We start from the raw sequence: 14,334 nt of genomic DNA on the forward strand, positions 1-14,334 counted from the left end.
TATTTTTGGAAAATGTGAAACAGGGTGTTTAAATTGTAATCGGTAGCCGGCTGCATATTAATTAAGTGTAAGCGACACTTGAGCGGGGAGATGAATGAACATACGCACACCAAGACAGGCGGGCGGTCGTCCATAACTTAGATTATAGAAGAATCTTTGTCTCCGTGCGCTTCCTCTAACCGCCCAAGTGTACACTTACCTTAAGTCTGGCCCTACTGGTAATACGACACACAGCTGCCTTTATCTTTTCACCCACCGCCGACCTTTAATCACCAAAATTAATAGCATCGATCCCCCTAATAAACAAACCTCCGTGCAAAATTTCAGAAATTTTCGAAAAAAAGCACAGGAATTATTAAGCTTCAAACAGGGTAAACAAAATCTTGCCCCTCCCCCCACACACACATTAACATCCATATATACAGAAATTACCCCCGATTTTTTTTTGCATTTTTGGATATTTCTAAAAATTTTGTGTGGTCATTTTTTGATCGATCGCCATACTTTCCTCCCCCTCTTTTTTAACTTTACGTCTTGTGGGCACTAAGAAAGCCTCTTTTAGCAAGCCCATTATGGCTTCGGCCAGGTCCACAATGAGATGAGAGACGGGGCCCGACGTATCCCCCCCGAAAAATTCCTGGAGATTTTTCGATCCGTCCGGATTCGATTTCGGGTCTATAGAGCGGTAGGCTGCCACCTTAACCGCTCGGCCATACTTTTCCTCTTATATATAACAGACGAAAAGTAAAAATTATATTATATTTATTTATGTTATAAGTAAAATTACCGATAATAATATTATAATTAAAATATATTTAAAAACAAAAAAAAATTATGGCTGTATTTTTGACGGCGGTTAGATCGACAGGTTAAAATTTGGCAACGTTCTCACCGCTCGTCTTTGAAAATTGTATCACATCGTGTCCGTGAATTTACGTTGAGAACGTTTTCTGTCATTGTTTTAATATTTGTAAATTATTTATTATAAAAGCGAAAATGGTTTCTACGGATATAAATGAATTAACAGAAATCCTCGCGCAGACAAAGGTGGAAGAAGAAAAAGGTGTCAATTTCGCAGGACACGCTCTTAAACTCGATTCGGAAAAAGATGGTGAGATACGAATTTTGTTTGTATTTATACATGTACTGTACAGTACATAAGTAAATAAATACAAGTATCCCTTTCTTAACCAGCGAAATTAATTGCCGCAGTCCCTTTATATACGAGGCAGAAGTTATAATTAACGCGGCTTTACCAGCCGTCTTTAATTTAACGGTTAATGTTACCTATGGTTCCAAAATGGCGGCTCGTCTCTGATTCCAGCAAATAGAAGAAAGGAAACAGTGGGACGCACGTTCTAACCTAACCTAACCTATTTTAATAAATTACCGTTATTATTACCAACAAAATTATTAGAATAGGTTAGGTTAGGTTAGAACGTGCGTCCCACTGTTTCCTTTCTTTCATTTGCTGGAATCAGAGACGAACCGCCATTTTGGAACCATAGGTAACATTAACCCATTTGATTAACATTGGGTAATGGCACCTGTAATCAACCAGGCACTTGTGCTGATTGGAGGGTACGGCTATTTCAGAGGTTTTCTTCCAGAAAATTAATAATTTCTAGACTAATTTGACTCAATCATGTCCAAAACACGTATAATTTGTTGGAAATTAGTGATATAAAATATGCTATAAACAAAAAATTGTCGGAATACTTACCGAGTGTACCCCGTTCGAAGACGCCATTGCTTAAGCACGATGTCGTCGCGGAGCGGTACATTAGATGGCGGACGCGTACGAAGCGTGTCACGTGACATTTCTTGGTTCCCTTCGGTCACGTGACTATTCACTCGTCTCGGCCACGCCTCGCATCTCTGACGTGTTTCCTGATAACTTAATCTTCTCGCGGAGGAATTAGCTAAACTTTGGAGACATCACGTGATTTAACCGAGCCTTTGAAGCAGTCCCCGGACTACAGGTTGATAAACTTTGCATTAGTTACGTTTCCGGTAATACCGTAACTTTCTACAACAAATACCCAGACTCAATTTTTAAAAACTAAAGTAATAAATGATCGAATTACTTTAAAATTCAGATGAAATTCCTGTAGTTCCTAAATTATTAAATAATTATAAAGTTGTTATCTAAATTTACAAAAAAAATATGATTTTATTTTTTCACTAAAGTTATATAACAATATTATACATATAATTTATGTAAGATATGTGACTAATTCCATATAAAGACTTTTGTTTAGAAATAAAATGTTTTCATTAAAACAATAGATGAAACGTGTATTAGATCGGTACTCAGTGTCGACACTTTATCGTTAAATAATGTACAATTAATTTTAGTACTTTCATAATTTTTTCGAAAGTTCCAAATGATATCACAGAGAAATTCACTTGTTAGAATGAAAAAACATGAGAAATGACGTTCAAAATGAATAAAATGAACCTATAAAGGTTACGACAGTTACGTTACAGAACGTATAATCAAAAATAATAATAAATACAAAAATTAATTATTCTATTATTTTATCATTAACTCATTTAATATGGCCAGTGACATAATAATGAGTTGATTTCAAATTACAATATTTATTATAATTTTATATACATTATCTATTAAATTATTACTAATATGATATATATTATGATGATAAATATTAGTCAGATGCAACAAAAGATGTCTAATGTCTTCAGATAAATATATATAACTCTATTTTTTTCTTAAGACACGAAAGAGATTAGGCTATTTAAAAGCAGAGTAAAATTATTAGTTATTTATCGAATTATCGTACGTTGTTACATGTTGATTTTAATCCATATTTAAAATGGCATGATGTTTGAGATTAATCTCAAAAGACACTGTGGCCATTTGGCCTTTTTCAGGTGCCACAAAAATACAAAACTAACCAAACATTAGAAAATTAACAAAAAAAAAAAAAAAAGTGAACAAAGTAATTTCCTGCATTAAAACAGAAAAGGCATAAGTGATCCGTTGTAGCCAAAAACCCTTCGGAAAATTTACTTCGCCCTTCTTCCCTCTTTTCTTTTTGGTGTATATAATTAATTGTTAGAATTGATTATGCAGGAAAAAGTTTTTGATCAGCAGAATCGTTGGTTTTTTTTTTTCCTTTCTTGTTTTCGGTTAGAACGTTCTTACTTTGAAGATCTGACTGAGAGGGTTTTTCTTATGTTTGGGTTAAATTTATTCTTGTTAGTTATTTCTTGAAAATTTCTATGTTACAAGTTCCAGTATTTTATCATTTGAAAGACTGGGTCAGTTCGTCCAATTGAAAGTTTTGTTGAGGGTTTTAAGAAGTTATAATTTAGACAATGGCAGTAGTTTTCCTTCCTGCGATGATTTTCGAAAATGCTTAGAAGATAACTGTTATGCGTTTTAAGTTTTATAAATTTAAAACAGAAAAGTATAGTTTGCTTTACGTATAAAGTTTTTATATTGTTGATTTTTTCTTGTTGATAACAATTGGAAGTTGATTCGTAGTAGTTGAATTTGATGATGGCTCTCATTAGGTGATTTTGTTGTGTTTGCAGACTGTTAACGATATAGTTCCCCATATAGTTATACCGCATAGAATTTTCGGTTCTGTAAGATGTGATATAGTCGTTTAATCGTATTTATGTTTAGGAAATCCTGTATTTTTCTGATTATGCCAGTAAACTTGGTGACAGTTTTTGTTACATTTTCGATATGTCTATCGTATTTGAGTTTATCATCTATCAAAACTCTGAGATATCACTTCAAATAGGTCATTCAAGTAGATATTAAAGAGGATGATGATAATCGGACGGTAATTTTCTATGTCCCTTTTAGACCCTTTATTTTTGTATATTGGTATGACCATATTATTTAAATCGGAATGATCCTTAAATATGTTAAGTATCGCACCCTGTAATATGAGATTTTGGACTCTGATATTGTTTTTGAATAATTAAAAAATGTAGTAGCTAAATTTAAACTGTGCTTACGGGTACAATAATCATTAGTGCAATTGTCCCAACCACTAAAATGTTTTCTTCTCTATGAAAGAAACTGCCATTCTGATGTGGGGCTTTCCTTTGTTCTTTTCTAAATGAAACAAATATAAAATACAGTACTTAAATCAAAGTTTGAGTCTTTATTCGTTTCTTTTTCGGTCTCCTTTTAAACTCTCATATGAGAAGTTCAGTACTTTCTTTCATACAGAATTGAAACATTTTACAATAGTTGCGATAATTGTCTTAATAACTATGCATTAGCATTTCTTAAATTTAGGTTAAGCTGTCCTAAAGATGAGCGAAAGTGGTCCCTATGGAACCATTTTATTTTACAATAAGCAATGGCTTATTTAAAGCTGAGTTTGTCAGATTCAGTCACTAGTTTGTGTGTTTTCTAAAACCATGGCTATTTCAAATCAAATATTTTCGGATCTTAGTGAATTTCGAATGCAAGACCTTTTTCTTGTCACAATAAATAATAGAGAAACCATTCAGTGGGCAATGGACAACGGTCTACTAAAAAAACATCGCATTTGCGAAAACGGACGTTGTACGACAGGAAATGTGATGCAACTGGAAGAAACGGACAAAACAGACGGGTTAATTTGGCGATGTTCAGCCGGTAGGTCTTGCAGAAAGAAGATTTCTATATGCAAGGACTCGTTTTCTGAGCAAAGCCATTTACCGATATCAAAGATTATACAATTGGCATACATGTGGGCGTTTGAGATTGATAAACAGGACTTCATCAAGCGAGAACTGCGGATTTCTTCTGCCCACGCAATTGTGGACTGGAAGCAGTTCTGTCGTGACATACGTCACGAGTGGTTTATCCAAAATCCAATTGTTATTGGAGGGCCTGGCCATATTGTGGAAATCGACGAAAGCTGTTTTGTTCGTCGAAAGTATAATCGGGGTCGTCTCGTCAGAGAACAGTGGGTGTTCGGTGGATACGAATGTCAGTGGGTGTCTTAAGAAAAAAATAGAGTTATATATATTTATCTGAAGACATTAGACATCTTTTGTTGCATCTGACTAATATTTATCATCATAATATATATCATATTAGTAATAATTTAATAGATAATGTATATAAAATTATAATAAATATTGTAATTTGAAACCGACTCATTATTATGTCACTGGCCATATTAAATGAGTTAATGATAAAATAATAGAATAATTAATTTTTGTATTTATTATTATTTTTGATTATACGTTCTGTAACGTAACTGTCGTAACCTTTATAGGTTCATTTTATTCATTTTGAACGTCATTTCTCATGTTTTTTCATTCTAACAAGTGAATTTCTCTGTGATATCATTTGGAACTTTCGAAAATATTATGAAAGTACTAAAATTAATTGTACATTATTTAACGATAAAGTGTCGACACTGAGTACCGATCTAATACACGTTTCATCTATTGTTTTAATGAAAACATTTTATTTCTAAACAAAAGTCTTTATATGGAATTAGTCACATATCTTACATAAATTATATGTATAATATTGTTATATAACTTTAGTGAAAAAATAAAATCATATTTTTTTTGTAAATTTAGATAACAACTTTATAATTATTTAATAATTTAGGAACTACAGGAATTTCATCTGAATTTTAAAGTAATTCGATCATTTATTACTTTAGTTTTTAAAAATTGAGTCTGGGTATTTGTTGTAGAAAGTTACGGTATTACCGGAAACGTAACTAATGCAAAGTTTATCAACCTGTAGTCCGGGGACTGCTTCAAAGGCTCGGTTAAATCACGTGATGTCTCCAAAGTTTAGCTAATTCCTCCGCGAGAAGATTAAGTTATCAGGAAACACGTCAGAGATGCGAGGCGTTGCCGAGACGAGTGAATAGTCACGTGACCGAAGGGAACCAAGGAATGTCACGTGACACGCTTCGTACGCGTCCGCCATCTAATGTACCGCTCCGCGACGACATCGTGCTTAAGCAATGGCGTCTTCGAACGGGGTACACTCGGTAAGTATTCCGACAATTTTTTGTTTATAGCATATTTTATATCACTAATTTCCAACAAATTATACGTGTTTTGGACATGATTGAGTCAAATTAGTCTAGAAATTATTAATTTTCTGGAAGAAAACCTCTGAAATAGCTGTACCCCCCAATCAGCACAAGTGCCGTCAACCATTTAACGCTGTGAATTATGGTTTATTTACTACACCAGCATTACGTGTTAGCTGCATTGTTGCAGCTAACATGTGATTGCAGTCCTGGGAATTTTTCGGGGGTGGTCCGTTCGGATATGTCAGACCCTGTCCCTCACCACCCGGCTGCCCCACTGTGGGCCTGACCAAACCCATAACGGGCTTGCTTAAATAGGACCTCTTAGTGCCCACGAGGCAGAAGAGTTAAAAAAAAAAAAAAAGAGCTGCACTGTTGTGGCCACGTAAGGGGTTCCTGCCATTTATGAATGTTTAGAATGGTGCCATCTGCTGCGGTGGTTTTGGCCGACGTGTTTTGGTTTGTCGGTTTCCGTATCGCCGTCTGGATCCCTTGGCCACTACGTTTCCTGACAGATCTTTCGGCTTTTTTCTTTTATCGGTCTTTCCGTTTTTCTCCTTTCTTAACTCCTCCTGTTTTGCTTGCTTTTGCTCTTTGTCTAATATAAACTTTATCTGTGACTTGGAAGCAATTGCACTTGGTGGATGTTCTTTTCGTTCACGTTTCCTTTTTTGTAGTAATTGGTTGTGGCCAATACAAATGATGGTGAAAGCTCGTTTCCGTGTGATGATGTATATGGTATTGCTGGAGATAATTTGAATTGGAATGGTTTGTTTCAGAATTTTCAGAGCTCTGATATACATTTTTCGGCCTCTGATAGCAGAATGAGTACCAGAGGGTGTTTTCTTTGCAGGACTGTGGAGTTGCATAAAAATCTACCAAGGAGCAGCCAACTGAAGTATGAAAATTAGCAAAAATAGTTAAGCACAATATGAATTTGTGCGATATACTCTTAAAAAATATCTCCAGAGAATCCTGCAATGGATTGCAAGGTTTCAACTCTATCAATATAACCTTCAAAATTCAGTTTATTGTTATAGATTATATACCAAGGTCATTGAAAGAGTTGACATATCATACAATCTGACCTCTTAAGCGGAAAGGAGAAAGCGGGGCAAGGAGTAGCACATAAGAACAGTTTTTTGAACGTTTATTATAAGATTGACTTTATTGAATTTAGTGAAAAGTTGATTAAAGCTAATTGTAGAGCATGAGGATTGTGGTTTAATAACTTTGTTGTCTGCATAAACCATGACTTTAGAATTTATGTTGTCAAGCAAATTGCTAATACATGTGAAAAAATCATTCCATTCATAATCGACCCTTGTTGCCTGCCACGCAAAGGAGAAAAATCTAAGAAAGAACAACGTCTATTTTGATCTTCTATTTCCTACATAAAAAATAATTATGCAGTCAGGAATGTATTGCTAGGTCAATGTTAAAATGGTCTCTTGGTATGTTTAAAAGTGTGTTAGATACTGCCGAATCAAAGGCCTGGGGATAGTCAATATAGATAACATAGGTTGATAGTTTCTTTTCAAAATTTTCAAATATCAATTGAGTCATATTTAGTAAATTTGGAGTGGTTGCAAATTCCACAATGATGTATTGGATGTAATTTAGATATAATAGGGGAAATATATATATATATATATAATAATCCAACAACTACTGGATTATATGGAGCTATTATATCACAATTATTTTAATTACTAAATAATTTGTCACTAGAGTGAGGCATTAGGTGCGATCTCTAGTGATCAGATTATATTGGGCAATATAATAGCCAATGTAATCCAGTAGTTGTTGACTTACTGCGTATGTATATCGGGTTTATAGATGTTGGTTTACGGGAAATATATATTGTGATAAAGGCATATTTCGAACATTTTAAGCATAGATGACGCAGTTGAGGTGGGACGATATGTATTTTTATCTTATTTTTTTTTAATTTTTGGAATTGGGAAGATGACTGATAGCTGCCATTGTTATGGAATGTATGCAGATTGCAAGCAAATGGAAAACATTTCTGATGGTTTGACTGACATCAAGGGTTTAAGTTTATTAAAAACAAAATTTCCGGAATGCCATCAGGACTACATTTAGAATATTTTAATTTGCTGATAGCAAACATTACTTGCAAAAATGAGGTATTAAAATTATAAGTAAAATTGTGAAAAGAAATAGGATTATAATCTCCCCCAGGTAAAATTTGGAAAAAGATGATTTGATGTTTTTGTGGGATCCAATATTAAATCATCAGGTATTGTTGAATGTTCGTTTGGAGTGTTTTTTGAAAATTTTGATATAAAATCCCAAAATGTATGAGGTTTTGATGCTTGTGTGGATACAACAGTTTTAAAATAATTTTTAAATGCTAGCTGAAGACGACAATGATATTACTGTTGTAGAATGTGGTGGATGTATAGCTCGCGAGGATTCCCACTGTGTTTCCATTTTGATCGTTGCCTACGAATTTTGTTTCTTAATTTTTTCAGGTGGGGTGTGATTCATTTGTATATATCGACTGTTTTGTACCTTAAAAATTTATTATGGTTTTGTAAAATATGTCGTAAACTAAATCAATCTTAGTCAATCAAAAGAATATACATAGTTAGCAGCCTGCTTAGTTAAAGTGATGCCATAATGGAACACTTTCAAACGTCCAGGATTGCTGGTGGCAGCATAATTAGTAATCTTTAGACAGATTGCAGTATGGTCAGAGTTAAAACCATTGGCTGGGTAAGCTTTTAGATGACTATTTGATGAGAAAGCTAAGTCTAAAAATGAATTAATGCAAGAAGGAAATAAAATAGCTTGAGAAAAATTGAAAAAATAGTTTTATTTATAAAGAAAATCTCTTCAGTGTCTGACGAACAAAAATTGGATCCATGAGAAATTAAAATAGAATACGTGTATTTGAAAACTTCATAACCAAAAATTGGAGGAGCGATCTTCATCAGTTACAGAAAAATAGAACGATAAAATAGAACATAAATAATTATGAAATAAATATAAAAATCAACGGAAATGCAGACTAAATACAAATAAATAAAATAAATAATATAAATAAGGCCAAAATAACGACAGAGAATAAAATATAAGATATAAGATGCAACCTAGCGTTACCTGTTAGTACCCTTAATTATTGTAAAATGATCTCCAAGCTGTAGATAATGCATCTGCATCTCTATGGTTTATACATCCAGTTCTCATATGTGCCTTGAAAATTTCTAACTTTTTGAGATGTTTCACCACATGCCTGTTTGTCGTTGCTTTGATAATAGCCGCCTGATCCCATTGGACGTTAACATCCTGTCGTCTTGCATATGTCGCTAGCACAGTGCTGTCAAGGTTCTTATCGATAGTGTACTTGTGCTCCTTGAGCCTTTGTTTTAAATGGCACATAGTTGCACCTACATAAACAAGCTTGGAATTGAAATGTTGGTCATGTAAAGGCAACAATTGAAAACGTTTTTGTTGTATTAAAAATTTTGCTGGATTGACTAAAGGTGTGGTTTTTAACTTATATGAATGACGAGTAAGCCCAGCTTTCGGTGATTTTTGTATACATTATATGGCTTGAGACAAGTGCAGGCAAAGACAGACATTTATTTTTTAATGATCTAACATTTTGTAAGAAAATTTTAAAAGAATTATTATATAATGGCATTATGACTCAGATGGTGCGAAATAAAAAAAAACAACAAATAGATATTTCAGCATAATTGATATATTACAAAAATATCACTTGCACCTGCACCATCACAGGCATAAGCTGTTGCCAAACATGATGACGTTGATGACTAAATAGATTTGGTAATTCCAATTAATCACAAAGGTAAGTCACTCAAGAAGATTCCGTTTTGGGAAAAGGGTAGAGGCAGAATTATCAAAAGACCACAGTTGAGGTGTTTCATAATATCTTGCTTGGAGATTATTGGTTGTTAATTGTAAGAAGAGAATAGACTTGGATGTTGTCAAGCAAATCTCTCCCTTAGGAAACATTCTAGAAGATACTGGTTTTTGTCACAAACTGTGTTACCAATTGCGAGAGTTCGAACGATCGACAAACCAAAAAAATAATTTTAAATTTTTACTATTTCGTATTATTTTATTATTTTTCTTTGTTCTTTATACTAATTGCGATTTTGAAACAAAAAATCAAAATTTCCACTGGAAAATGACTGTATTTTCTTTCTCAAAGTTTGTTTCCTCTCCCCGCGGAACTTGAATCTGAATCAGGGGGGAACTAAAAACAAAAATTGGTAATTGGCGAAAAAAGTAACGTGACAAGATGAGATAAAAAGAGGGGGCGCGAGGACAGGTTGAGAGGGGTTGTTCGTTGTCCGAGCCTCAAAAGCCTCCGAGTCTAAAGGGACGTCTCACTGCCACCAACGATCCGATTATCAACGCCATCCGCAACCCAATCGAGGGACCCATCGACGACCCATTTCCAAGGTATGGCGACCCTTATTCTGTAAACTCTCTCTCGGTTTAGGAACGCACGTTCTAATATGTAGATCTAGCTATGTGGAAGCTGTAACGGCTCCCTTTGTTTGTTATTTACATGGTGTCCTTTTGTTCTAATATCGCCTCTGTCTTATCGACGAGCCCATTCTCCTCCTCCACTCGACTTAACGATCAATTAAGCCCGACATCTCGAGACAAATAAATTCTAGACCGGAACCCGCCATCCTTGACAGTGGGCAGGTCTCACCGACCTGTTAGCCGAGATAAAAGGAGGTACGACTCCATCAACTTCCTGGTACCCACACAATCAAAGGTCTGTTTTAAGACTTCCACTTTGATGGCTAGGATAAAAAGCAAAGGACACATTGGAAAGAACTGAGCTGAAGACGTATGTTCAAAGAAACATTAAAACGTTACAATATTGATGTATATCTTAATCTGATCGCTAATAACTTTTCATGTTTATTTCCTTTACTATATTTCCATGCAAATATTTTTATATGTGAAAATCCTAAAGAAATTCTTGTACTCTTGTAGGAGTTCTGTGACATTTTCAATACTTAATTCGGTTTCCATTCTGCCAGTATATTTTATAACATGATGCATTAAATTTTCTATTGTGTAAATCGGCTCAGGTTTCAGATACATTCGAATCTTTAAAAGGTCTCTGTGTTGTTTTTAAAGATTTATTAATTAACAAAATTAATGAATCTTTAAAGAGAAAAGAAGCTTTTCATTTATTATATGAAAATATTAATGGAAATCAGATAGTGTTAAACAAGTCTAACACAAAATAATTTCTCTATTTCTAATACTGAAGTTATACTATTTTTAAACATTCATCTTAAAATTCTATTATAATAATTTGAATTTAAATTCATAAGTATAAATTTTATAAAATATTTTTATTTTAGCCGAACCAGTAGTTGATGCAATTAAGAAATGTCCAAATATGACGTATTTAAGAATGGAAGGAAATACCGTCGGCGTGGAAGCAGCCAAAGCAATTGCAAAAGCACTCGAGAGCCAACCTGATTTTAAGGTATTAGATTATGTTTCTATCAAACAAAAATAACTTTAGAATTAGTCTCAAGTATATCAATGTTTATATGAGAATCATTGTTTATATCTTGACTTTAATTTCATTTATTTATTTATTATGAAATAAGTTAATTCCGCTTAATTGAGACATGTTGGGACTAATCCATTTTGGCCCAATTAAGCGGCTGCCCCAATTAAATGAATTAATAATAAATTCTAAAATAAAATATGTAATACGTAGGTAAAAAAAATAATAATTAGGTAACTATTTTAATGCTTTATTAAACCAAAATATATAAAAATATTTGTACTATAAATTTTCCAGACTTGCAACGATAGATAACTGATTCGCATCACGCTAGTGTTGCCAAATATTAGTAGTGATGTACACAAGAGTCGATCTGTTCCCGATCTTTCTTTTTTCCCTTTTTAGTTAGAACGTGTCCAGGTTTGTCCCAAAGTCACCTTATGGCCTTTCTTCGAGCACAGTTTCCTTTACTTGGAGATGGGCCACTTCGGTGGGAGCATTCGTAAAACCGCCAGCTCCAGATGCTGGTCCCAATGATCGGATGGCTGCTTTTAAGTCTAGACGTAATCATGCACACGACACCTTCCAAGGGAACTCTAGCTGTCTTCCAACTTGATCGAGAGACCTCGAAAAATTGTCTCGAAAGTCTGTTCCTTTGCTTTTAAGGGGATTGTCCAATCCAATCCGGAGCAGGGTCAGTAGCTCACATTCAGGTCTGCCTCAGATGGGATCTTAGTGAGATAAATCCCCACTATGATGACCCCCTGTGGAAAAACCAAACAGCCCAAACAAAAGACAAAATTGCTTAGTCTCCGCCAACACTACGTGCATAACATTAGTGTGCGTAGTGTTGACATATTTTCGGAAGATCCCTAAAATATATTAAAATCTGCTAAATTCCTTTACTGCTGCTTTCCCAATTAAGCGTTTAAATAATGTATTAATTTATTAGTTTGGTTTCCGTTTTTTGAGATTTGACCCAATAAAGCGGCTGCCGCAATTAACTGGTGACCTAATTAAATGGAATTGACTGTACTTCTGAATTTTTTTTATTTTGTTACATAAATGGTCTTATGATATGATAGTTTTAATAATTACAGTAGATTGTTCAAGTGGGGGAAAGCCAAAAGCATTTTAACCTGAAAGATCCATTCTGCATTCTGCTTATATAGGTAAAAAAGTAGGGAAATTCAGTCTGAAGTAATGCTAGACACACTGATATACTGTATATACATAATTCTAAAAGCTTGCTATTTGAAATGATAAATTATAGGTTTCAGGTGTGATGCTTGTGTTAGAAAAGTGTAAAAATGATATGCTTTCGTACGTATCTAAATTGACATGCATCTTTTATTGATAGACTTGAATTTTTACTAGAAGAAATATTTATAATTACTTTTTCTCCCTCTTACTACTACGAGAATGCTTTTAATTTATATCCTGCTTGTTCAGAGGATAAATAATTTGATGATGATTCTTTTCCAAACGATCAGTTCTGTTTCAAAATGGTTGTTGACATAGTCTGAGTTGTGGATTAGTTTTACTTAATTCTGAATTTGTGTACAGTTCAGTCAATGTAGATTTATTAATGATCTGTTTTATACTGATTTATAAGTTATTTTCTGGAAAAAGGATCTAGCTTACAATAAAAAAATAACCTGAATTATCACTGCTGAAGAAACAGGATATATCATTGGAATTATTTTCTTAAAGTTGTTTATATTTTGTTTTTTACTTATTATTTAATAAGTAAAACATATTGTATATATATATACTTTTAATAGTAATAACATTTCATAAAATAAACGAGAAAGATATTAAATTAAAGTTTATTAATTACAGAAAGCATTTTGGAAAGATATGTTTACCGGTCGATTAAAGGATGAAATACCAGAGGCGTTAGTGAGTATGAAATTATGAAATACATTAATTCAAATATAATATTCAATATAAAAGCAGTAAAATATCATTATAATGAACATTTAACCTTTTACAAACGTGATCGTTATAACAAATTTTTTAAACATACAAATTAGTTTTCTTTAATTGTCAATACTGTTTTAACATTTGAAAAAGTAAATTTTAGTCATTATTGTTGATTTAGTTTGAAATGTTAAGTCGTTTTATCTGATATTGTGAAAATGAAGTGAAGATTATTCTTTTGAATGGCGAAGTCAGTACCATTTATAATAAAAATGAAAAGATATGCTAGATAGCGTGTTGGAATGGTGTGGTTTAATTCAGGAATTTGTGGATATTTTGATTACATTTCCAATAAAATCAAAAATTACACACTTCTTTCGGCAATAAACAACTATTTTGGAGAGGTGTGTACGATTATTAGTGTTGCTTCTACTTTGTGGATTAGTTGTTTGTCCAAGACAGTGCTGACAATAAACTTTTAGTTACAAACATAGATGGCTTGAGGCAGTAAATACCAGCCTGCCATTTTGGGGGATCGGGTTCAAATCCGAATTCCGAGTTGGCTCAGAATTTTTCAGGAGTGGGTTGACTCAGATAAGTTAGGCTCTATACCTAATCTGGTAGAGTTGGTTGAATCCCTGATGGGCCTGATTAAAAGGCTTTTTTAGTGATCACCAAGCAGAGAGAATTAAAAAATAAAGTTACAAAAATAAATAGTTGCTTCTGCTTTCTTATAGAATTTTAATTGTGTGAAATTTGTTGTAACTAGCAACATTAGAAAAACTATGATTTTAAAGATTCTTTCCTTTTAAGATAGTCTTTCATTAT

The 14,334-nt window shown here is 33.4% G+C and overlaps 1 protein-coding gene across 2 annotated transcripts in view; it reads left to right on the plus strand.

Annotated features, from left to right (window-relative positions):
- Positions 1-875: 875 nt before the first annotated feature.
- The window catches only part of RanGAP (Ran GTPase activating protein), a 55,811-nt gene continuing 42,352 nt past the window's right edge, over positions 876-14,334 (plus strand). For both annotated transcript variants that reach the window (XM_067265145.1, XM_067265146.1), the window contains exons 1-3: positions 876-1,111; positions 11,429-11,556; positions 13,426-13,485. In XM_067265145.1, coding sequence (XP_067121246.1) covers positions 997-1,111; positions 11,429-11,556; positions 13,426-13,485 — 303 coding nt within the window. In that variant the 5' untranslated portion in view covers positions 876-996. The remainder of the gene's footprint in view (positions 1,112-11,428; positions 11,557-13,425; positions 13,486-14,334) is intronic.

This window comes from Centruroides vittatus, unplaced genomic scaffold, assembly GCF_030686945.1.
Source record: "Centruroides vittatus isolate TY-2023 unplaced genomic scaffold, ASM3068694v2 contig_2104, whole genome shotgun sequence".
NCBI lineage: Eukaryota > Metazoa > Arthropoda > Arachnida > Scorpiones > Buthidae > Centruroides > Centruroides vittatus.